The sequence below is a fragment of the Anoplopoma fimbria genome, chromosome 19 (assembly GCF_027596085.1).
Source record: "Anoplopoma fimbria isolate UVic2021 breed Golden Eagle Sablefish chromosome 19, Afim_UVic_2022, whole genome shotgun sequence".
Classification (NCBI taxonomy): domain Eukaryota; kingdom Metazoa; phylum Chordata; class Actinopteri; order Perciformes; family Anoplopomatidae; genus Anoplopoma; species Anoplopoma fimbria.
This window is the reverse complement of record NC_072467.1, coordinates 16,314,352-16,340,775: the sequence shown is the minus strand read 5'-3', so window position 1 is coordinate 16,340,775 and position 26,424 is coordinate 16,314,352. Positions and strand designations below refer to the sequence as shown.

The 26,424-nt window shown below is 42.0% G+C and overlaps 1 protein-coding gene across 1 annotated transcript; it reads left to right on the top strand.

Annotated features, from left to right (window-relative positions):
* Positions 1-1,746: 1,746 nt before the first annotated feature.
* Positions 1,747-21,877, top strand: ric8a (RIC8 guanine nucleotide exchange factor A). Its single transcript, XM_054620445.1, has 14 exons — positions 1,747-1,997; positions 7,438-7,485; positions 10,685-10,898; positions 11,920-12,077; positions 12,196-12,276; positions 13,340-13,439; positions 14,258-14,445; positions 15,261-15,355; positions 15,467-15,617; positions 17,306-17,401; positions 17,648-17,792; positions 18,221-18,365; positions 18,962-19,081; positions 20,330-21,877. The coding sequence occupies exons 1-14, from the start codon at positions 1,902-1,904 to the stop codon at positions 20,469-20,471; spliced, it is 1,779 nt and encodes a 592-aa protein (XP_054476420.1). The 5' UTR covers positions 1,747-1,901; the 3' UTR covers positions 20,472-21,877.
* The last annotated feature ends 4,547 nt before the right edge of the window (positions 21,878-26,424 follow it).

Below are 26,424 nucleotides of genomic sequence, written 5' to 3'. Positions count from 1 at the left end.
ATTCACGCCCATTCATACACTGATGGCAGCTGCTACCATAGACCTGCCCATCAGGACTAAACTAATTCACATTCACCAGCGATCGACCCACCAATCTTCTGATTGGAAGACGACCCACTGCTAACATTAGCTTAAAGCTGTGTCAAACTAAGCTAACTCCTGTTCTGTCTGGCACAGTATCATATATTTAATTTCTAGTAGCAGTAGTGGACAGTAAGCTATTGATTTCAAGGAGGTTCTGTATTTGTCATTGTCAGAATTAACAGAGATGAACTACTCCAAAAATAAATCCTAGTGTCGCACCGTCATCATTACTGACCAACACGATGCAGGAGCCCACCTGTTACATTAGCATGCTGGGAGAGTTGAATAGAACATATGCTATTATTAGTAAAAGCAATGATAACGGTGTATTGCCTTGATAAACTGACATCATTTTGTATTCAATGGATTGCTGCAGGAATGAGTCCTTAAGCCCAGAAATGAGTAAGCCGTTTTTGCACTTCAGGTTCCCTCGACTCAAAGTGAGTGGGTCTTTTAAATGGGTTTTGTTTAGATGCCTTAATTAAGGTATGGTGTTCGTTTTTATGAAGAATATCTTGCCGAACAAAATGTTTAAGTCTCATAAAATGAATTGCCAAAGAGCTTATTTTCAGCAATAAACAAAAATCCAATGGAAAAATCCCATTTGCTTTTTGTCAATGGAACCAGTGCAATGCTAACTTCTGTTGGTATTTGCTGTATCATTTGACGATTTCAACGATCATTTGATAGATTTGTGTAATTATCAAAACAAAAGTTTACTGTTCAAGTGACTACAGTATACACCATTACAGCGTAGCAGTGAGCCAGCATTCACAGTACCTGAAGCTGAACAAGCTTACTGTAATTCAGTCCTCAAATACACGTGTTATTTCCTCTGTGTGACATTTCTAAATGTCTGCTGTAAAAAAATATGTCCAGACTGGAATTTTTTTTGTACATTAAGGCATTAAGGAAATTCTTCAATATTCACAATATTCTTCAATATTCACAAACTGTTAAACAATATATTTAATGATGTATGAAATATAATGATATGAGGTGAATAAGATGCAAGAGATTATTTCTTTCCCTTCACTTCAGGGAAAGACAGAGACAGTGGGGATCTTCCTTTGATTTCAGAAGACAACTGAGGTTGTATTAAGATGCAATGGCATGCTTACAGTAAAGATGGAGGGACATGAATACAGTACTCAAGGAATATTAAAAAATATATTTATCATCAACAAATATAAGAGGAGAGTAAGTGAGTCATTAACAAACATATATATACAATTTGAGATGTTTCCAGGTGAAGCAAGTATAGTTAACCCATATGTGCTTAAAGTAATCACTAATGTGAAAGTACCCCGTTGTAAGGCAGTAGACGTGAGAAAAAGTATTTTAAACTCATAAAAACTTTGATTTTGTCTAATCTCTACATGGGCAGTCTAAAGGGGTTTCATTAAAAATAACTCCCCCTTTATTATTAATAACAAGAATACATGTGTATTTATTAATGTGGTTATAATAGCAATAAATACAAATCCGTAAATTGGAGAGAGCATACGGTCTGTAAGCTAACATGAACTACATTTCTCCATTTCTCCATTTCTCAATTTCTGCATTTCTTCGGTCTTTCCCCGGGACACCTGAACGCAGCTGTTGGCTCGCTCTAATCCTGTCCGTTAATCGCTTCTCTCTGGCTCGTAGGGATCCAGACATCATGCCCTGATGCAGTCATCTGTGGGTGGTGACAAACTATAGCGTGAATATACAACCTGAGTGACAAACACACACACACACACACACACACACACACACACACACTCTCAGTTCTGCTGTGACGGTGGATCCAGGAGGAAGCTGCTGCTAGCTCAATGGCGATGAAAATGGATTTAAAAGCCACCATAGAGCAAATGGAGACGGGAGAGCAGGACACTGCCTTAGCGGCTCTACAGAGCTACAACACGGAGGTAAACAGTTTGCCATACACATGAATGTCCTGTGTTTGGTGCCTGTTTAGCATAAATAGCTGTAGCTCAGCCACAGATACCTGCTCCGTTTAGATGGTGATGCTTGCATTATCCTTATTAGGGGAGACCGGGCCGTTTGGCCCACAGTTCTTTGCTCCAGATCACATGATTATTATCAACATCCCTAGAAAGTTTACGGTCTTCATTGCATCACATTTTATAAAAATAAAAAAATATTAATTAAACAAATATTGTGACACAGTCATATGTGACACATTTCAAAAAATATTATTTACACGGTAATACTGAAGATTTTAAACAAAAAAAGCTAAAAGAGGCTGAAAAGCTCTGGGCAACCGATAAGCTGCTGATAATTCTCTGTGGGTTTGTCATGTCACTAAGAGCAATGCCTTTCACATGACACATGGTCATTTCATCCATTGTTAATACAAAAACATATTGAAGCTTTCAATGTAAATAAAATATGAAATACCCATCTCTATAATAATCATGTATTGATAATATTAATCAGAGCCACAGTACATGTTTTTGCTTCTAATTTGAAGAAGCTTGTTGGAAGCTCTTGGAGATGTGGCTACTCCTGATTGCTTGTTTGAAGACACTAATATCTTGGTGTGTGTGTGCGTGTGTGTGTTTTGGACTTATTTGAGTATTTCAATACCAACCGCTTCCTGTTTGGGATGGTTACATTTGAATAGAGTAAAACTACACTCTCTTACACTACATATGTAATAATAAACTTCTTGAGAGTTTTGATGGGAGTGATTTCACATTGAGACAACTTGGCACATAAAGACTGAGCAACAAAGCTAACCTGGCCTGTTTATATTCTATGATGTGTCATAACTGGTACAAACCAGGCGGCAACCTGCAGTTCTGCCGAGTGAAGCCAATGCGGAAGTGTCTTATAACCTGCATTCTCTCTAATGTCCATCAGGGGCGACTCCTCTGGTTGTATAGAAGTCTATGAGAAAATGACTCTACTTCTCTCTTGATTTATTCCCTCAGTAAACATTGTAAACATGAGTTTATGGTCTCAATCTCTAGTTTCAAGTCTTTTTCAATACAGCATGGTGTTCATTTAGTAAATTATGGTCCATTTAGAGTCAAATACACCATTATCAGGGAATAAATCAAGTGAGAAGTACGGTCATTTTCTCATAGACCTCTATACAATCAGACTTCTTTTTGCATCGGGAGAAGTCTCCCCCTGCTGGTCAGGAGAGAGAATGCAAGTTTTAAGAAAGTTCCACATTGGCTTCGCTGTGAATAACCGGAGGTTGCCGCCTGGTTCCATCCATATGCTAGGTTTCAACCTAGTCATGCATTGTATGTTTTTCAACCAGCTCACGTGTGATCATACAGACAAAAAGTTGATTTTGATTATAGCATTAATGCCAGCTGTACAGTATAAAGCTTGATAACAAACCCTATAATCTGGATTCCCTATAAAACCTTTTTGATAATTATTATTATATTAGAGTTTCTGCTGCAGTGTGGATCAACGGGTATGTTGGAGACAGACACATCGGAAACAGTTCCATGCGTTTAAAAATGTAAACAATTAAAACTTCTCTCTCTAATAACTCCCATTAGGACCATCTGCTCCTGCCAGTGCTCCCCTGGTGTTTCCATCACTCCTGGTAACCGGGGCAACAGCTCTGCTCCTCCTCTCCTTTTAAACAAGTGTCCCCCGGAGCCCTGAGTTAATAATAACATAGCAGGTAGACATGTGGCTGTGATGAGCAACATGGTGTAACAGAGATTGTTTGGGCAAAGGGTTTTTAAAAGAACAACAATATTGTTCCCAGATCATCTATAATTTTTTTTAAAACAAATTAAACTCCACAAATTATCTCAGACATAAAATGATACAGTATGAAGAAACTAGACCACATTTTGAATTTTACTTTAATTTTTATTCATGGCACCACGATGTTGTTTACTGCAGATGGTTATTGTATGGATCATTGTGATGACCAAATCGATCTTCAATATGTCTCATGAGGTGAATTCAATATAAAATAGAGACATATTCTGCTCTTGGCAGTATTTTTGTGCACCTCCCAGACAACAAGATGTTTCCTCCAAGGAAAACTCTGAGGATACAAGGTGCACTTAACTGTGATCTTCACCAGAATAGAACTTTCAGTCTTGACTTGTGTAAAAGCCACCTGACCTTCTCAACACGCTGTCTGCTATAGCTCCAGGTGAGCACTGCTGGTCGCTCCTCTCAGCCACGTCAGCCGTGTGGGAGTTGATCTTGAAGGCAATTGGATTACATTCTCCGATACAGAAATACAATCTCCTCCGGCCTCCGGTCAAATCCTCCTCTTCTAAAGCCTTTAAGAGATGAGGAGCTAAATACCCGCGTCAGTGCTGCTCCGGTTTATTCAGGAGACTCCGAATGTCGAAGGTCTCTGGTAAGAAACACTAAATACCCGCACATTGTCTGAATACAAGTCATTCATTCTAGCTCTTAAGGGACTTGTCCTTGATTGTATTCATTCTCTTCTATACAATCAGAGGGGTCTCTTTGTTCCCCAATCAGTATAATACCTTTTCTTTACAAGAATGTGTTGGCATAAATGCTTCCAAATTATATATATATATATATGAGAAAATGACTCTACTTCTCTCTTGATTTATTCCCTCAGTAAACATTGTAAACATGAGTTTATGGTCTCAATCTCTAGTTTCAAGTCTTCTCCAATACAGCATGATGTTCATTTAGTAAATTATGGTCCATTTAGAGTCAAATAGACCATAAAGCAGGGTATGCTTTAGGGCAGGGCCACGGTGATTGACAGGTTGTTACCGCTACCAGAGCCGTATTTTGCGTCTCTACGTCACTCCTCTGCATTCCAAATAGGGTAACTTCTGTTCATTGATTGCGAAAAAAAACAATATTGCGAGGCCGAAATCTCCGAACTTGATGCTTCAAAACAGCAGTTCACAAACCAATGAGTGACGTCACCATGACTACATCCATTTCTTATATACAGTCTATGGTTGCAATGGCTTATTGTTAGTAATAGACTATTAGTGTTTTCTGTTGTTAGTTGCAGTTGATCCACCACATTATAATAAGCCGAAAATATTTGAACACTTTTCAAACGGTGGGGTCCTCCCAATCTACCCAGTCCAGTAAAACCTTTCTATGGGAGGATCACCTTGTCGAAATTCTCCCTGGCTCTGGCTGGCCCTCACCGGGTGCATTTTCTCCATAGCAGGGGCCTTGGACTTGGTGCTCTCTGTGTTCAAGTTATTTTTTATCTAATAAAAATGTTTTTGTTATAGCGTGGGCACTAAGGATTGTGGATTCTTTTGGCTGGAATGTGTGGATTAACTTTTAGTAACCGGACAGTATAACTTGTTTGTTGGTAGGGCCAATAATAAACTGCACGTAAAGACAACAAAGAGATGTGGAAATCACAGGTAACGTTAAAATGAGTCAGAGACAGCGAGGTAACAAACCGAGGGAGAGAGAGAGAGAGCGCTTACTTTACCTGCGCTGGAAAGACAGTTTTAATATTTTTGTGTACTGCAGCACTTTCTTCCATTATTGAGATTGATAGCGATCTGGTAGAATGCCAAGTCTTTACTTAACAGCAAGGGTTTGGTACATGGGAAGTCGCCCAGAAACAGACACAGGTATCCAAAAACTGCTTGGGCAAGATCTCGGCCAAAGTACTGAAGATTGGTCTAAAAAACAGAAAGACTGGAACGCTCACTTAAACAGAATAGATGAACTGGTCCAGACCAAAGGGAGCACACAGATCAGATGCACAATGAAAGGAGGGTGATGACGAGGCACATGGGAAAACAATCAAAGCGTGGCAGACTGTCAGACATGTGGGAAACAAGGTCAGGAAGTAAAGTATCTGAAACTAGAGACAAAGGTGATACCAACAGGAAATAATTGCTGAAAACTGAAAACAAGGAAAACACAACCGTAGAAGTGAGCGGGACAGTAAATTGTTCATTTTTTTCCTGTTTTTGTTTGTTTTTCAAAACCTGCCAAGCAATGCAGTTGACAAGAACTATATTATACCATGTTTAAAACTGAAAGTTTGGGGCTACAGTGTGGTGTAGTGGTTAGCACTGTTGCATCTCAGCAAGAGGGGCCTGGGTTCAATTCCCGGGCTAAACGGCCTTCTGTGTGGAGTTTACATGTTGTCAGCGTGGGTTCTCTGGCTTCCTCCCACAGTCCAAAGACATGCAGCTTAGGTTAATTGAAGATGAATGAAAACAGAAAGTGAAATCAAAATTAGTTGTATGTTTAAATTTGCCGATATTTTAAATTTGTTTAAATATGGCATTTGGTTGGCGTGTGGACATGGTACTGTATAAGCCCGATATAAATATTGTACTGAACAAGTTCATACATTTCTTTGCTGTAATGGATTCCATGGAGGCTTTAATCCCACAACCATGACAGTGCTTCTTATTTACCTCATCAACGGATCAAATGACCGCATACAGATAATTAGCTCTAACTCTGCCCTCCCCCGCTGCTCTACAGAGCTTTTTAGCCTCTTTTAGCTCCCTGCTTTTCAGCCCTTAAACTCTGCTGTCAACATTCTTGTTTCCAGCAGAAGCAGGCAGCTGTTTTGTGATAAAGCACTGTTACACCTACTGACACACTGACACAGTTAGTGCATTGAGCAGCTAAAGAGATGGTTATTTCCCTCAAGAGTTGGTGGAAACCAAAAAAAAAGTGAATATTGGACTTTCATCAGGTGGACACAAGCATAACTCCTAATGAAGGCTAATGTTGGTCTGTGTCCGTTAGATGTGTGAAACTGTTGCTAACATGTTCCACATAAGACTTTATAAGGTGATAATATGCAGAAGTTGTAAAGCCTGTCAGATTGTAAAGCCCTCTGAGGCAAATTTGTAATTTGTGATTCTGGGCTATACAAAATAAACTGAATTGAATAGAAGTTGTGTTTTCAGTGTATTCTGTGCTCACAAACACACAAACAAACAAAAAAGGATTGCAGCTAGTAGTATAGTTTAATTAAAAATTCCAGTCACAGTTTTAAATTGTAGGCATTATCATGTAAATATTCCAGTGGAAATCCATTGAGGCAAAGTGTAACTGTGTCATGTTGCCTTTACTGTCTATGTCAGAGTTGTGTTACACTGTCTGGGAAACATGGTGGACCTAGGTAAAAGAAAATAAATGTGAAATTAGCCATCCACCCCAACCGCTTCTGTCAGAGGTTTTGCAGCACAAACGATTCTATGCTCTGTTTCTTTGTTGACACATTTTTAACATTTTCTGTATGATTTTTTTCTCTTTTTTCCTCTTTCCCCCGTCCTTACCGTCTTCTGCTTCTTGTTGCTTCTGCTGTTCTGTTTTGGCTCTTCTTCTGTACCTCACACCTTTAATCACTGCTTTTCCTTCCTTCAGATGAACCACTGCTTTACGTTCAGCAAGGAGGACGGGCGGGACAGAGAGGTATTCCATCTTAAGACAGTTCTGCTCACTGACTTTTAATCAAGAACATGAGTTAATCATCTTGTTATCTTGAAAAAGTTGCCTTTTGTTTTCTCTGGAATGAACATTATCATGAAAGAACATACTTTGTTATCTTGAGATCTCGAGAAACCTAAAGGCCTTTTCCTCTCATTACTTATCATGTTAATCAGAGCTCAGGAGTCCTACAGCAGTCAGATAGATGCCTCCCATGGGCCCAGAGGGAGCTGACAAGGAATTGCATAGCTAGGCAACAGCTTGGGTCCATGTTTACTTCTTGTCAGCTGAGGTCCTTCACATAAACTAACAACAGGATATAAGATGGGACACATTAGGAATGTTGAAAAGTCTCCATGGAGCTGGCAGCTAGCGACAGACGTGACAAAGTTAGTGGAAGGACAGTCTTGGAACCCATCTACTATTGGTCTGACAACAGATAAGCCTCTGGGGCAGGGGGCAATATTGCTGGGTTTCTGGTTTAGCCTGCTGACAGCGGTCCCAAGACTTCCTCCTACCTGTTCATTGTCACAGTGCCTTTAGCAACTTCAGATTAAAGACCGACGAAAGTCGACGTGTAAGACAGGGCTGTTTCACAAGTAGCCAGTTAACAGGCTAATTTGAAACCAATAAAAATCTAAATCATAGTCGTACGATAGCCGGTGGGTTCCAGATTGCATTTTGGCTAATGCATTCTGCCACTTTTGCTTTCCACTCAGACCGTTTACCTGCATTCAACCAAGGCCTGCGCAAATGTGATCAGTCAATACCAGTCGGACTAAAAATGGAAACAGAACGCTTTAGATGCCAAAATCTTGTCCTGTTGCCCACAGATTCTACATGTAAGTGCAGAATCTGTTAATATAGATTAGCGGAAGGATACATGTGTGACTAAATCCAGTTTTCAAAATACGGTGTTCATAAAGGGAATATACAAAATCAATTCTGCATGACTTCAGAGATGAAAATTTCCAAGTGACCCAAAATTCAAAGATTTTAAATATTTCCCTCACATATTAGTGGTATTTTCTTTCTTAATTATAAGGGACTCAGGTAACAAGTTTTATACTTCTTTTTAAATACAATCCAATAATTATATATACAGTATTTATCTTCATTGTTTTATATACAGACTTCAATACAGTCTGTGATTGCAAGTGACGGCTTGACCGCAGTCAGCATGCTAGCATTGTAATCCTGATCTCTAATAAACATTTTAAATAAAACAACCTTTTGTTTCCTCATGATAACAAGGGGAGTATGTTGTTAAATCAAAAAACAAAGCTAGTTTTCTTTCTTTCTTTAATTAACTTGTGATCTCGAGATAACGGCAATAAAAAGATAATTGCTAGCACTGCCATTCTCGGCTTCTGTTGAAACAGTAGTTTGAAGTGGCATTAAATACGCGGGTAAGTGTACTGAAAATCCAGACAATTTAAAGAAGCAGCCACTTGACTGTCTCTAAAAACAACCTGTGTGCACGGTCACTTAAGGACAGCCCAGAGCCCCGTTCCTGACCAGTCTTAAGACCGGTCCTTCATTTAAATAAGTAAGTTTGATGCCGGTTTGAGCTTTTGCATAAAGTTCAATGCAAAACAAGGCCGATATAAGCACAGTTTATAAGGGCAAATGCTCAACAGCTGGATTTTGTGGTCTTTCAATAAGCAAGGAAGTAACATAAGTGGCACCTTCAGTCATCAGTGAGGAAAGTTTTAACTGTAAAACCTACTGATTCAGTCTGTGACAATGATGGTTTAGGGCACTCCACTCATCCTGAGGATTGTGTGATATATTAAATACATAATTAAGTTAGTCAGTTCATGCTCATCTTTTCTCTACAAATGTGCTCTACCTTGGTCTTCTAATTCTATAACCAACAAGTTAGTGGAGCTGGATAGAAGGAAGAGATGACACAGGAGAAGAGAATCAGGGTGGTAACAAACTCACCCAACTCCACTGATAATTTAAGAGAAAAATAGGTGGGGAGGGTGAATAGATCGCAGTCATGCAGCCATACCTCCATCTCAAATCCCAAAGTTTCAGAGAAAGATGGTAGACTGCAGAGGATAAAAATAGTGGTTGAGTCTAGAGGCCAGAACAGTTCAGGTGCAGTTTATGTTCAATTCAATTCAATTCAGTTTATTTTGTATAGCCCAGAATCACAAATTACAAATTTGCCTCAGAGGGCTTTACAATCTGTGCAGATGCGACATCCTCTGTCCTTCCCTCACATCGGCACAGGAAAAACTCCCCTAAAAAAACCCTTTAACAGGGAGAAAAAAGGAAGAAACCTATGGGAGAACGACAGAGGAGGGATCCTTCTCCCAGGATGGACAGAATGCAATAGATGTCATGTGTACAGAATGAGCAGCATAACAGTTCTTAGATACAACACATTCAATGTATATGACATAAATGATTCATATAATAAGACTACTTATAATAACAGCAGCAATTATTACAGTAGAATTATAGCCATGAAAATAGGGATAGTAATGTGACTAATAATAATAATCGAAGTAGCAGTGGGTGTCAGTCGGCTCACAGCAGGAGGCACGACTATGGTCCAGGTACCACAACGATTCATGGAAACCTGCAGAACGAGAAAGCAAAAGGGCTTCAGGGTGGAAGTAAAGCTAAAATGCTTAATGGTACAGGTAATAGTAATAGTAATGTGACTAGTAATAATAATAATGGTGGTAGCAGTCGGTGTCAGCAGGGCCGTAGCAGGATGCACATCCACGGTCCAGGTACAGCCACGATTTATAGAAGCCTGCGAAGCGAGAAAGCACAAAGACTCCAGGGTAGAAGCAAGTCAATAAGCGTAATAGTACAGGCAATAATAATAGTAATGTGACTAATAATGATAGTGGTAGTAGTAGTGGGTGTCAGCAGGGCCTCAGTAGGTGGCACGATGACAGTCCAAATATAACCCCGATTCCTGGGAACCTGCGAGGCGAGAAAGCACAAGAACTCCGGGGAAGAAGCAAAATCAGTATGTGCCATTGCGTGACAGAAGACACAAGCGCCTTTGAAGATGTTTTAACTTAGTTATATTATTAAAGATAACTCAAATGAGTGAAATATTTTAGAGCAGTGGTATTCAGTAGTGATTCTACTACCAGATTATGTTTTTTATTGTTCCTTTTAAGATTTAAATCTTTGCTTTTGTTGTGTGATGCAGCTTCTGGGTGGACTGGTCCTCGGTTTCCTGAACAGGGAGCTGCAGCCTTCCTGTCAGCTGGCCTGTCTAGAAACCGTTCGAATCCTGTCCAGGGACCAACATTGCCTGGAGCCCTTCATCAGCCGCTCTGCCATGGCCACTCTGGCCCACTACGCCGGCATTGCCGTGGTCAGTACTGTCACACCTGTCCACAGCCAGCAGGCGGAGGGCCAAGGTAATCCCTGTCAACCAGTTTTCCCAGGGTTTTAGATCCAAAGGCTTCTGTCCTAGTGCTCCTGTTTTGTTGCTTCTCCCATGTACTCCCCATAATCCCCATGACACTTAAAGGGACAAAAAATCGGTTTAATGCACAAATCCTTCTGTTTGCATTATCTTTTCAAAGCTCCCTGGGACCTCTACATTTGCAGTGCATGAATTCTAAATTGCAATCCTGATTGAAGTATTGAAGTAAAATCAATATTTGTAGGATTCTCAGTTTAAATAAGCGTGTGTCCTCGATTCAGCATTCTGCAGACATTTGTCATTGCAGGAAAAAGCACATTTTGATGTTTAAAGTCTATTTTTCTCCTATGAAATGCTTGTAACTACAGTGATTTTGTGTTGGGTTCTGCGAGCAGCCAAAACTCAGGTGACCTACACTCAGTACTGTCCATGAACCCATCCCGTGTACACAGACGATGGAGCTAAGCTGCTGTTGAGCCAACATGCTGCTTTTACTGTGACGCCTGTGTAGACAAGATGTAGTAACATTACCGATGGTTGTGTTCCATTAAGTGTCCCAAGAAGTAATTCCAGAGGACCAGCGCTACCATGAACCTGAATGCAGCTCACCAATATGAAAAGCAGCCGTCATTAATTATGTAGTTTTGGCCATCTTTCTATCATTAATAATGGCAGTGTACTCGCAATAATAATTGCAGAGATCTGGGAACACTGTAACATCGCAAAAAATAAGACAGAAACCCTAGCAGTCAGACAATTTTTTGAAACCTACTTATTAATTTTAAACAGGGAGTAATCAAATCTGTGCTCACAGCTCTTGTGAGTGGAAGGTGTTACACAAGACAAGGTTCTAGACAACATTTATGTGAATGACAGCCAGCAGCAAGATCTAAATGAGCTTAAATAGAGATGGAAGCAGCTCTGTTTCTCCTTCGTCACAACCTTTTACCCTGAAAGCGCTCTACATGAAGGCTGGATGTGCTGCTTGACTTTGCCATTCACTCTCTTCCTAGTGGAGGGTGAGGAAGGAGAAGGGGAAGAAGAGACTGCAGAGGTACCCAGCGAGGAGGTGAGGGAATCCTGCCCTCCTTCAGAAAACTCTGACCAGGAAGTGATAGTTGAGTCTCTCAAGTCCATCTCTAACATCCTGCTACGCAACGAGACAGGACAGGTCAGTCTGCTGTGTGTCTCCTCAAGCCTACGTTGACATGAATTCATCAGATTACTAAATGTTATTTGGTTGGTGCTAATTTATAAAATGCATCTTTGGATGGATGGATGGATTGCAGGCGGTAGCAGCAGATCTACAGCTGATAAAGGGTGTGGCAGAGAGGCTGAAGCAGTGCCATGATCCCACCTGGATCCATGAGGTATGGAAAGATGTTGTAATGTGGGAGTCTAATTAGTAGTGGGGGAGTTAACCTGACCAAAGGTTAGGGGAGGATTGCAGTTAGTGTATATATTGAACACGCAAAGACGTCATGTCCATAGATGTATATAAGAAGTGGACTAACTCGTCAGGACGTCACCCATTGGTTTGGGGACTGCAGTTTTGAAGCCTTGAGTTTGGCATTTTTGCCGTCACCATCTTGGCATATTTGGACTGTCGAGGAGTGACCAAGAGATACTGCTCTGGTAGAGACCTGTCAATCACAAGGTAGCCCCACCCTAAATCATACCCTGCTTTATGGTCTATGTGACTCTAAATGGACCATCATTTACTAAATGAACACCATGCTGTATTGAAGAAGACTTGAAACTAGAGATTGAGACCATAAACTCATGTTTACAATGTTTACTGAGGGAATAAATCAAGAGAGAAGTAGAGTCATTTTCTCATTGACTTCTTTACAATAAGACTTATTTTAGCACCCGGAGGGGTCGTCCCCTGCTGGTCAGGAGAGAGAATGCAAGTCCTAGCTCATGCTTAATTTTCCAACTTTTACCATGTTCTTTTAAACCATTTACCTAAATATAACCATAAGAACTGCATATGTATCTTTTCTTTTGCAAATAATTGAATTAAGGACATCATTTGTAGGAGGTTGGGTTACACTTTTCAGCACAGGTGTCAATACTAGGATTTTGTACAAATACAAATACATTTTTTGATACACTACTGTGAAAGGACATGGCCATGTTTTTCTTTTCTTCAAACCTTTTCCTTTTATTCAACAAAATCAGCCAAACCTCTCAAATGTTTTCTTATTTAGAACAAGAAATCTACCAATGACAAAAATCAATCAGGAAATGACTTAATGTAAGACAGGAAATACCTACTCAAAGAATACCTTGAAACACAGACTGATAATGCATCCAGTGCCTTCTTTTGGTAGTTTACAGTACACACATACAAAATAGGTATTGAGGTTCAATAACCAGCAGGGTTATTAAAAAGCAGATAAAGTCTCCATGCATCTGCTTTCTGTCCAGGTGCGTTTCTTTGACCTGCGCATCACCTTCCTGCTGACTGCCCTGAGAGTGGACGTCAGGGCGCAGCTTGTTCAGGAGCTTCACGGCATCAGTCTGCTAGGTAACCCACTTCCTGTGTGACCAGTGTGTCTACTGACCTGGGATACCAGCGTCCTCTCTCTAGGTTTCTAGTCTCCAGGGTAACCAATGCTGAGAGGCAACTCACTTCCTGGTCAACAATTCAATTCAATTCAGTTTATTTTGTATAGCCCAAAATCACAAATTACAAATTTGTCAAACATCCTCTGTCCCGGAACCCTCACATCGGCATGGGAAAAACTCTCCTAAAAAAAACCTATAACAGGAGAAAAAAGGAAGAAACCTATGGGAGAGCGACAGAGGAGGGATCCTTCTCCCAGGATGGACAGAATGCAATAGATGTCATGTGTACAGAATGAACAACATAACAGAGTTACAACACATTCAATGTATATGACATAATGATTCATATAATCAGAGTAGTAAGCAGAGTAACAAAGGAAAAAGAAATGAATACTACTTATAATAACAGCAGCAATGACTATAGTAGAATTAAGATAATGATATAGGGAATAGTAATAGTAATGTGACTAACAATAATAATAATAATGGAAGTAGCAGTGGGTGTCAGCCGGGTCACAACAGGAGGCACGACCACGGTCCAGGTACCACAACGATTCATGGAAATCTGCGAGGCGAGAAAGCAAAAAGGGCTTCAGGGTGGAAGCAAAACAATGTCTGTAACACCTATGATGTTCTGAAGTCCAACAACTCATGAAAAATCTACAAGACATGTTGAAAAGAATAAAACAAAAGCAGACAAGCATTTACAAGAAGGTTAAAATTTACTGAGGTAAAAAGCATTGAGTTGATATCTTCCCGTCCTGTCTGGTGTCCTAGGCAACCAGTTGGATGCCACACTGGGTCTGTGTTGGCCGGATACATTGGAGACGGCCAGAGCAGGGTTTGGAGATGTGCCACCTGACCAACTGCCCCCGCTGAGCCGGCAGCAGACAGAACTAGCCATGGAAATACTGAAAATACTGTTCAATATCACGTTCGACACAACCAGGCGCAAGGTCGATGAGGTACTGAAGAAAGCTGGGGAAGTTTGTTCTTCAATAGTATGGTTTGGCCTGGTGTAAAAATGTACCAAACATTTTGAATTTGTTCCTGTATCTTCTGTTTGTATAACAATTCACAATGCAATTCACAGTCATTATTTGCGTGAAGTGGCCGGTTTGTGATGCACCTAAGGGTCTACAACCTTTCCTCAGCTGTATTTAGGCTAATAGTGCTTTTAGCCAAATGCAAACGTTATCCAAATTTACCACCTGAGTTTTTCATTCTCGTAAAGTAACTTTGAATTACTGTACGTGCTATTTATACATAGATCATCAACAATATTACAATTCATGTTGAGGGGGACATGAATATCTGAACCACGTTTTGTGCCAATCCATCAAGTGGATTTTTAGATATTTCACTGGATACGTGAAAACCTTGGAAAGTCAAGGAAACCCCAAAGTCAATAGAGTTCCGTCTCTGGAGATGCATTAAATAGTTTTCACTAAATTTACTGGCAAACCATCCAATAGTTGTTGAGACATTTCAGTCCAAACCAAAACTGTTAACAATGTGGTGTCGTGGCTTTGGATGAAAAGTCAAGGGAAAAGTTCCTGGGGCTTCTGTTTCTTGAGACAATTCAACCACAAGTTTGTGTCTAACATGCTAGAATTGCTGTTTGTTGGAAGATATTATCTGCAATACAAGAACCACATCTCTCGTCAGCTTGTTACACACAAGCGAGTGTAAAAATGTACAAAAACGACAACTTTTTATTAATGATAAAGGATCTCTTTGGAACATGTAAATATTATGTGTGTGTAAAATCTGTGTGAAGGAAGAGGCAGCAGAGTACAGACATCTGGGAGCCATACTGAGACACTGTCTGATGAGCCAGGCAGACGGAGAGGAGCGGACCGAGGAGTTCCACAGGTAGGACGACAAGCGCTTTACTTGTTTTTCTGTTCATCGATCCATACAGACGCTGCTCTTACATGACCCTGTCCCCCTAACTCCCACCTCCCTTATTTTTTTTTTTCTCAGCCACACTGTTAACTTACTTGGCAACCTTCCCCTGCTCTGTTTGGATGTACTGTTGATCCCCAAAGTGCAGCAAGGCTCCATTGAGTACATGGGGGTCAACATGGATGCTGTCAACATGCTGCTGGGATTCATGGAGAAAGCACTTGACCGGGTAAGACAAGGCTCAACGTGTATGTGGGCTCATTACCTCCAATACTATAATAATTACTGAAAAGGCATGAATCATAAACTGAATTTCAGGAAACATGGTTTTTATTTTGATTTAATAAGATTTAAAAAAAAAAATGTTTTATGAAGGGTAAATTAACCAGCTGCTGCTGTGTTCATTGTCACTAGTTGGAGCTACGTGTTAACTGATGATTCTACAGAAGCAATAAAATAGGGTGGTATCTATTTGCTACAACTTGCTCGTTACAATGTACTTATTTAAAATAGTTCTTATAGGTGTACTTTTGAATGATTTTATACATATGTAGCTGGCTGTTTTATTAATACACTTGTAATCTATGCACACCAATAGAAAAACCTTATGGACCTGACAAACAGTGCAGGAAAGTTATTACTTATGACATTTACATTGTACTTAACACTATCATGTGGAATAAAAATCCTTGTTTTTAACGACTCTGGTGGTCATTAAGTGAACTGCACTGTGAACTTCCCCCAGTGCAGGCTCAACTGTTTTCAGAACTCCTTTGCACCCCTGTCCAATAAAGTCCTAAGTAGCGAGCTAGCTAGAGCCTAACCTATGTAATGCCACCTTTTATCTGAACTATACACATGTATATTTATGCTATTCTGCATTGATGAGGCTTCTTTACTATTTTGTATTTTCTAAACAGCAGATACTGCACTGTATGTGTCTAAAACAAATTTCTTTCGGGACCATAAAGTCTATCTTATCTTAACTGCAGTCAGCATACTGTTGTTCGCATGTTATAGAAAGCGAGCATCTTGGGCATCGGCCAAATCAGAAACGTGACAGTATATTTAGAATAAGGCCATTGTCTGTAATATTCCTACTTTTTTCTTGGACCATTAGGTCCATGATACTAATAAGCTTGCTGTTTTTATATAGACTAAACACTAAGATCCACCAACGGCAGATGTCACATAACTACAGCTAGCTGGCTAACCTTATCTTAGCTTAAGTTACTTTTGTTAAGTTAGCCTCACTTGCCTTGCATCGCTCTTGGCCAGCTGAAATCAATTGTTAATTATACATCTTTGCTTTGACGATTTCATTATTGTTGGCTAAAATCATGGCTTAGTATTTTGCTATCAATAATATTAGCACGCAAAGATCTTAGCAGGGTTTAGCTTCTATAATTATCTTTTTTAACCTAATTTCTCTGCTGAATCAGTTCAAAATCCTGAATATCTCATTCAAACACATATTGTGGACCTTTCTGTTTCTTAACTCTGAAATGCCTTTTTTACTTTCCTTAAAATGAAATAATATTTATTCAGTGCAGTAAGCGATAGTGCGGGCCCCATGGTAGCTCCCAAAGCTTGACGGAGTAGCATCGGTGGTAGGGGTTTAGTGAAGGGTCAATTCAACTAGTAATAATAACATAGAAAATCCTGCCGGACAAGAAACATTAGAGGTCAGGCGAAGCAACAGATGTAAACAAAGAACAACCATCACAAATAACAGACAAAATTCCTGCTTTACCTTTGACCTTACAGTTCACTTGTCCAATGAGCAAAGCAACACACATTTGAAAATGATATTCTTCTATTTTACGTGGATGTGTTTGATAAAACTGACTTTTTTTTGCTATTGTGTTCCAGCTGATTGCTTGCATTTATCATGAAATCATTTTCCTTGCCTCCCAGGGACATAAGCTGAAGGAAACCCTTCTTCCATCACTGAATCTGCTGACTGAGAGTGCCCGAATCCACCGAGAGACCAGGAAGTTCCTCAGGTCAAAGGTAAGTAGAAGGAAAGAGAATCCACGATGAAGAGTTAAGTGAAGAATTATGAGAGTATTGTATTTTGGTGGCTTAGGTATCCCCGTGTGTGTGTGTGTGTGTGTGTGTGTGTGTGTGTGTGTGTGTGTGTGTGTGTGTGTGTGTGTGTGTGTGTGTGTGTGTGTGTGTGTGTGTGTGTGTGTGTGTGTGTGTGTGTGTGTGTGTGTGTGTGTGTGTGTGTGTGTGTGTGTGTGTGTGTGTGTGTAGGTGCTGCCCCCACTGCGTGATGTGAAGAACAGGCCAGAGGTGGGCAATGCTCTGAGGAACAAACTGGTCCGTATTATGACTCACATCGACACTGACGTCAAGGACTGTGCTGCCGAGTTCCTCTTTGTTCTCTGCAAAGAAAGTGGTGAGGGAATCATCTGTGTGTTGATTTCTTTCAATAACTCCTGACTATTTTTGTATAACTTACTTTAAAAAAACGTGGTTCACTGTGACATCAAGCATCTCCATTGATCAATTATATCCACATTATTTTCAAAACTAGCTATGGTGAAACAAACAAACGCAATAATATGACTTACTATCGATGGGATTAAAATCAATTTACAAAACGTAAGAGGTTCTTCAGATCAAATGAGCAGTTCTTAAGATGCTCATCGATAAAAACATCTGTCTTAATATAAACCTTGGCTAGTATGTCTTGAACTATTATGATAGCTGATGTGGAAATCTAAGGTTATGGCTCCGACCAAACGCTTGTTGAATTAATCTTTTAATGATCATGATCTGGAAATACTGCCATATCAACAGTTACATGTTCCATGCTCTATCCAGTTTCTAGGTTCATTAAGTACACTGGATACGGTAATGCTGCAGGTCTGCTGGCTGCTAGAGGACTGCTCAGGGGGGGCAGAGACTCTGGGATCTACTCTGAGGATGAAGAGTCTGATACAGAGGAGTACAGAGAAGCCAAGGCCCAGTCAGTACCACCACTACACTGTGTCACCTCAACTCAATGTCTCTTTAATTGAACCCTTTTCCAAAAATATGTTGTGTAGCTTTAACTAATGAACTTGACGGATACTTCATTTAAGTTTTTATGTTTAACCAATGATCCATCCATCTGCTGTTCATTTGGATCTGGTGACAGCAGGCCACGTTCTGTAGCTCAGACCTTTAATGACTGGATGGGATATATAACCCCTCCAGCATGCCCACCCATTAGTTGAACATGTATTGAATACCTCCACAAAGAAGCCACCAGGAGGCGTCCTGATTAAAGGTCTGAACCAGCTCATCTGGCTACACAGGAGCAGCAGTTCTACCTTATCTCTAAGGCCAAGCACAGCCACCCGGACTCTCATTCTGGCCATTTGTATCCTAAATCTCATCGTCACTAACCAAAGCACCATATGTACGTCAGATTGTTTAGGTCGAGGGCAGTTAACAAGGGCAAGACTTAACTTCGATCCATGTTACTGTAAATTAAAGTGTATTAATTATGCGCTTCATTTAAAGAAAATGTTGCTGTTTTCTGTCCCCTTTGACATTTCGCTCCCTCTGTTTGTGCTCCAGTATCAACCCAGTAACAGGAGTTGTAGAAGAAGAACAGCCCAACCCCATGGAGGGAATGACAGAGGAGCAGAAAGAACTGGAGGCCATGAAGCTGGTCCAGATGTTTGACAAGCTGTCAAGGTCAATAAAAGCAGGTCACACACACACAGTGTTTTCATGACTTTTGGGCAAATTACATTGACTTACATTTACTGACTCGAGACTTACCCTAACCATACCTGCTACCAGCTTTATCCTAACCCTCACCCTAACATTAACCTAATCCTAACCCTCACCCTAATATTAACCTAATCCTAACCCTCACCCTTAAATTAACCTAATCCTAACCCCGCCCTAACATTAACCTAATCCTAACCCTCACCCTTACATTAACCTAATCCTAACCCCGCCCTAACATTAACCTAATCCTAACCAGCACCCTAATATTAAGATAACCATCACCCTAACATTAACCTAATCCTAACCCTCACCCTAATTTTACAACATTTAAAAAAAATACCCTGGAGTCAATTTTTTATGATGGTTATGTATGGTTTTAACTTTTGGGAATTTTAAATTCCCATGTCTCTTTTTTATATAAAACTATAATATTTTATTAAATTTCTACTTTAACATACCAAATGAATTGGCCTCTGGACATATACAGATATTGACAAATAAATACACTCTTTATTTCATTTTACAAACCTTTGTGTGTTTTAGGTTTACTTTATACTTGAGCTCTTATTTATCCTCTCATAGCACTTTTATTTATAACTGAGCCCGTATTTATCCTTTTATAGCAAAAAAAAAAATAGTGTATAAATATATGTTTATATTGTTGTGCTACTTATTCCTATTAGTTAGATGAACAATTATTTTAAATGCACCCATTGGTCTTCACCCAAAACTGTAATTAATTATTAGTTATGGGGATGTGCAATTGTCCCCATTTTGTCCCCCAAAAAAGTCCTCACAATATAACACACACGCACGCACGCACGCACGCACGCACGCACGCACGCACGCACGCACGCACGCACGCACGCACGCACACACACACACACACACACACACACACACACACACACACACACACACACACACACACACACACACACTCACTTATCCATAGATCCACACTACATTCTGCTGCCATTAATCATTTTTACATTTTGTCTTTCGAAAGTAAAGAGCCGTACAGCTCACTGCATATGAAAGTTTTTTGTCAATTTATATATTTATTATGAGTTCATAAATAATAAGAAGAAAATAATCATTTAGTGGTTTTTACTGCCATTTTTTTCAATAATACTGCTACAGTGTCCAATACTCAGTCTGTACTCAAACATGCACTCATAGTTACATTCGAACCATTTCTCCCTGCAGGACCAATCTGATCCAGCCCATGCAGCTCGGTATGGACGGGAAGATGAGCAAGATCTCTCCCGGTGATCTGCATAAACTGACCCACAATCCTTTGTTCCAGCCAGAAGAGCCAACTAATTCAGACAGTGAAGACGAGGCTTAGTAAACACAGAAGCATGAAGGAAGAAACACATTCAGTTCCTGTGAGAGAATATCGGTCTCATTATTTAATCTATTCACGTCACATGGCCCAAACTGTTCCTGTTTACTTATTCTGATGGAGGGTGGATTATGGAAAATTGGGATTTGTTTAGTCAAAGTGAAAACAGAGCATATAGTACATTGGAGGCTGCTTTCTATCCTGTCAACTACAAATCACCATGTTTCAATGAGTACCATTAGTGTGTCGAAAAGATTGATTAACATTCATCTGATCAAAATATTTCTAATCATGTATTGGAAAAAAAAATCTTATGTTTTTAACTAACAAAATATTCTGCTTCAAAGCCCATTTGTTGGCCTTTAGCCTTTCATAAACAACATTTTTACTTTGATCAAAAAACTCTCCCGCTTGCTCCACACAAAGGGAATCATGCACTGCTATCTATTCTATTCATTAAAGAAAGATGATTTAATAAAGAACACACTGATCATTAAATGCTATGGATTTGTTAGATGGTTTTTTTAGGGTGATGACGTCGTAAAATATGACTTCAGACATTAGAAGCTTCATTTGATATCCTCGATAAAAGCTTTGAATGTAAAAAATAAATAAATCAGTACAGCTCTACTTACAATATTCACACACAGATACAACACTTTCTGGCACATTCCTTGCTGTTCTGACTTTAATGTGATCAGTAATTAGTTACACTTCATCACTTGATAAAGTCCACCACAAACACACTTTAAACTGTGGACACTGCGTTGACTATTCCTGACTTCAGAAGGAATCAGAAACCTTTCTGACAAAAAAACAGAACCTCAAACGCTTCAAAAAGCTGGTTTGTGTTGTTATGGTTCCAGGTCATTTATTTTAGTATGCTTTTAATACCAGCATGTGGGAAAGGACTTACTAACGGAGCAGTCGCAGCATGAAATGATCATACAGTTTGCAAAACACAAACCCAGTTTGGATTTGATTTGTTGAAGCTGTGAGGTCATCAAGCTTTGAAAAAACTGTTTCTTTCCAGAAACCACATCTGATTCACTGTTACTCAGAACTATCCACAGACCTCACTGTTTGCATTTAGAACTGTTAACATCAGAAAACTGTTTTGTGTTCACAGTGAAAACTAGACTCTGCCTCTTCCTTTTACAGTGTGTTGGAACTCTTGGTGATGACATGAATGTGTGTCACTTCTTCCTTTAGTGAGAGCAAAGGAAATTGTTGACAGCTAGCCAAAGAGCTGTACTTCAGTTTGTGACAATGGATGAACTGTATTTGGGGATTTTAGATGCCTGTTGTTTTACATAAAGATGTTTTATTTTTAGAAGTGAAATGTGAAACTGCAGACAGATAAATTATAATTCAGTGAAGATAGAATACCCATATGCAAAGAAAGAGCAAAAAGCAACATCTGCAACATATTATGTTGAATAAAACTTCTCTATATTGTTATTGAATAGCTGTCAGCTCTATTGTGGAGTATAATATATATTAAACGTGTTTAAATTCCAGAGTTGTGTCGTGTCATATTTAAATGCAGTTATTGTGCTAATTTGTCATGTGCTGCACCACCATGATGGAACTCATCAGTGTTTTGGTTGAAGTGATGTAATGTGCTCCTGTTAGGAGCAAATGTAACATTTGTGAGATTAAATATTAGATATCACAAACCATATCATATGGCCATTAAGTATGCAACAGCAATCACTGTGACGGGCACAATCTGTTGTAAACTGTAATAAGGTCTGCTCCATTTCAAGCAGGTGTGTGGTCATTTCTTGTCAAGCAATTGGGTATATAAGGCAACAGCAGAACCTTGGTTTGACCTGCAACAATGGATAAAGTTATAATTACCTTGAGAGATGGTAAAGGTGCCATCACTTTAAAAGTGAGCAAGGAAATTGCTGATAGACTTACAACTGGTGAGTAAAGTGTGATGCCTTAATAACTTTGTTCACTTGGATGGGTATCATTACGTTACATCTGTTTCGGACGATGCAAGGTTGTGGCACCTCGCCCGGAATAGGGAAACCGGGGCACCCTCCTGGAGCCAGACCTGGTAGGGGAGCGTCTGGTGGCCGGGCCTTGGCACATGGGGCCCGGCCGGGCCCAGCCCGAAAAAGCTACATCGTGCCGCCACCCTGTGGGCCCACCACCCGCAGGGATAGGCATTGGGGTCGGGTGCAATGTGAGCTGGGCGGCAGGCTGGGGCGGAAACCTGGGCGTGCTGACCCCCGGCATCACAGACTAGCTCTAGGGACGTGGAATGTCACCTCTCTGGCGGGGAAGGAACCGGAGCTGGTGCGGGAGGTGGAACGCTACCAGCTAGATATAGTTGGGCTCACCTCCACGCATAGCACCGGTTCTGGAACCAAACTCCTGGAGAGGGGCTGGACTTTTTCCTTTTCCGGAGTTGCCCAGGGTGAGAGGCGCCGGGCGGGTGTGGGGATACTCACAAGCCCCGGCTGAGCGCTGCTGTTCTGGAGTTCTCCCCGGAGAACGAGAGGGTCGCCTCTCTGCGACTGGGAATCGCAGGAGGAAAGTCTCTGACTGTCGTTTGTGCCTATGCACCAAACGGCAGTTCGGAGTACGCGGCCTTCTTGGAGTCCTTGGGTGGTGTTCTGGAAAGGGCGCCGACTGGGGACTCCATAGTTCTTCTGGGAGACTTCAACGCTCACGTGGGTAACGACGGAGAAACCTGGAGGGGTGTTATTGGGAGGAACGGCCTGCCCGATCTGAACCCGAGTGGTGCTTTGTTGTTGGACTTCTGTGCTAGTCATGGACTGTCCATAACAAACACCATGTTTGAGCATAGGGAGGTTCATAAGTGTACTTGGTACCAGAACACCCTAGGCCAAAGGTCTATGATCGACTTTGTAGTTGTGTCATCAGACCTGCGGCCGTATGTCTTGGACACTCGGGTGAAGAGAGGAGCAGAGCTGTCAACTGATCACCACCTGGTGGTGAGTTGGATCAGGTGGCGGGGGAGGCTGCCGGACAGACCCGGTAAACCCAAACGTGTAGTGAGGGTGAACTGGGAACGTCTGGCTGAGGATCCTGTCCGCAAGGTCTTCAACTCCCACCTCCGGAACAATTTCTCGTGCATCCCGGGGAGGCTGGGGACATGGAATCCGAGTGGGCCATGTTCAAATCCTCCATTGTGGAAGCTGCTGCTAGGAGTTGTGGTCGGAAGGCGATCGGTGCCTGTCGTGGCGGCAATCCAAGAACCCGCTGGTGGACACCAGCGGTGAAGGAGGCCGTCAAGCTGAAGAAGGAGGCCTTTCGGGCTTGGTTGGCCGAGGGGTCTCCTGAATCAGCAGGCAGGTACCGGTTGGCCAGAAGGGCTGCAGCTGCGGCGGTTGCTGAGGCAAAACCCGGGTGTGGGAGGAGTTTGGCGAGGCCATGGAGAAGGACTTTCGAATGGCCTCAAGGAAGTTCTGGCAAACCGTGAGACGACTCAGAAAGGGGAAACAGGGCTTTTCTCAGGCTGTGCTCAGCAGGGGGAGAACTGCAGACCCGGACTGGGGATATTGTCGAGCGGTGGAAAGAACACTTTGAGGAACTCCTGAACCCGACCAACACGTCCTCTGTGGAAGAGGCAGAGTCTGAAGACTCAGGGGAAGTCTCGTCCATATGCCTGGCGGAGGTCGTTGAGGTAGTTAAAAAGCTCTTCAGCGGCAAAGCGCCAGGAGTGGATGAGATTCGACCGGAGATGCTAAAGGCTCTGGACATTGTTGGGCTGTCTTGGTTGACACGTCTCTTCACTGTCGCGTGGAAGTCGGGTACAGTGCCTGTGGAGTGGCAGACCGGGGTGGTGGTTCCCATTTTCAAAAAGGGGACCGGAGAGTGTGCTCCAATTATAGGGGTATCACACTGCTCAGCCTCCCCGGGAAAGTTTACTCCAGGGTGCTGGAAAGGAGGCTCCGTCCGATTGTCGAACCTCAGATTCAGGAGGAGCAATGCGGATTCCGTCCTGGACGTGGAACAGCGGACCAACTCTTTACCCTTGCAGGTCTGTTGGAGGGTGCATGGGAGTTTGCTCATCCAGTCTACATGTGTTTTGTGGACTTGGAGAAGGCCTTCGACCGTGTCCCTCGGGGAGTCCTGTGGGGGGTACTGCGGGAATATGGGGTACCTGGTTCGTTACTACGAGCCATTCGGTCCTTGTATGACCAAAGTGAGAGCTGTGTCCGGATACTCGGCACAAAGTCGAGCTTGTTCCCAGTGCGTGTTGGCCTCCGCCAGGGCTGCCCATTGTCACCAATCCTGTTTGTGATTTTCATGGACAGGATTTCAAGGCGCAGCCGGGGGAGGAGAGTTTCCGGTTTGGGGACCTCAGAATCGCATCCCTGCTTTTTGCAGATGATGTGGTTCTGTTGGCTTCTTCAGAACGTGACCTTCAGCACGCACTGGGGCGGTTCACAGCCGAGTGTGAAGCGGTCGGGATGAGAGTCAGTACCTCCAAGTCTGAGGCCATGGTTCTCTTCCGGAAAACAGTGGATTGCACCCTCTGGGTTGGGAGTGAGTCACTGCCCCAAGCGAGGGAGTTCAAGTATCTCGGGATCTTATTCACGAGTGAGGGTAAAATGGAGCGGGAGATGGACAGGCGGTTCGGTGCAGCGTCAGCAGTGATGCGGGCGTTGTACCGGACCGTTTTGGTGAAGAAGGAGCTGAGCCGAAAGGCAAAGCTCTCGATTTACCAGTCCATCTACGTTCCAACCCTCACCTATGGTCATGAGCTTTGGGTAGTGACCGAAAGAATGAGATCGCGAATACAAGCGGCCGAAATGAGCTTCCTTCGTAGGGTGGCTGGGCTCAGCCTTAGAGATAGGGTGAGGAGCTCAGACATCCGGAGGGAGCTCGGAGTAGAGCCGCTGCTCCTTCGCGTCGAAAGGGGCCAGCTGAGGTGGCTCGGGCATCTGATCAGGATGCCTCCTGGACGCCTCCCTTTAGAGGTTTTCCAGGCACGTCCAACTGGTAAGAGGCCCCGGGGTAGACCCAGAACACGCTGGAGAGATTATATATCTCGTCTGGCCTGGGAACGCCTCGGGGTTCCCCAGGAGGAGCTGGAAAGTGTTGCTGGGGAGAAGGACGTCTGGAGGACCCTCCTTAGCTTGCTGCCCCCGCGACCCGGCCCCGGATAAGCGGAAGGAAATGGATGGATGGATGGATGTTTACAGATGAGAATTTTGCCATCAGCATACTGGAGGAAATAAGAGCTGCAGGAAACAATCAAGGTAAATAATGTTATTATTCTTATTCATTCATTTTCCGTAACCTGCTTATCCAGTTAAGGGTCGCAGGGGTGCTGGAGCCTATCTCAGCTGTCAATGGGTGAAGGCAGGGTACACCCTGGACAGGTCGCCAGTCTGTCGCAGGGCTGACATATATAGACAGACAACCATTCACACTCACATCCACACCTACGGGCAATTTAGAGTCTTCAATGAACCTTAGCTGCATGTCTTTGGACTGTAGGAGGAAGCTGGAGAGAACCCACGCTGACACAGGGAGAACATGCAAACTCCACACAGAAGGTTGTCTGGCCCGAAGCGGAATTGAACCCCGGTCCCTCTTGCTGTGAGGCGACGGTGCTAACCACTACACCACCGTGCAGACCTATTATAATACAGGACAACACTATTAATACTTGAGCTGACCATGACACACAAACAGTTGTACCACCGGAACAAAATGGCCTTTTGAAAAAAAAAATTGGAACAAGACTTCAAGGCCAAAGGATACAAATTCACAAATGAGAAAATTCGGAAAAAACTAGGAAATATGCTGACGACTTACAAAAGGTGTAAAGACAGATCTCGGGCAACAGGAGAGGGCAATATCACCTGCGAATACTACTTGGTAAGTGTTTGCTCTGTGTACTTAAATGTTAGTGGGACTCTCTGAGGAGTATCGATTTCCCCTGTATAGTATTTTGTCATCTACA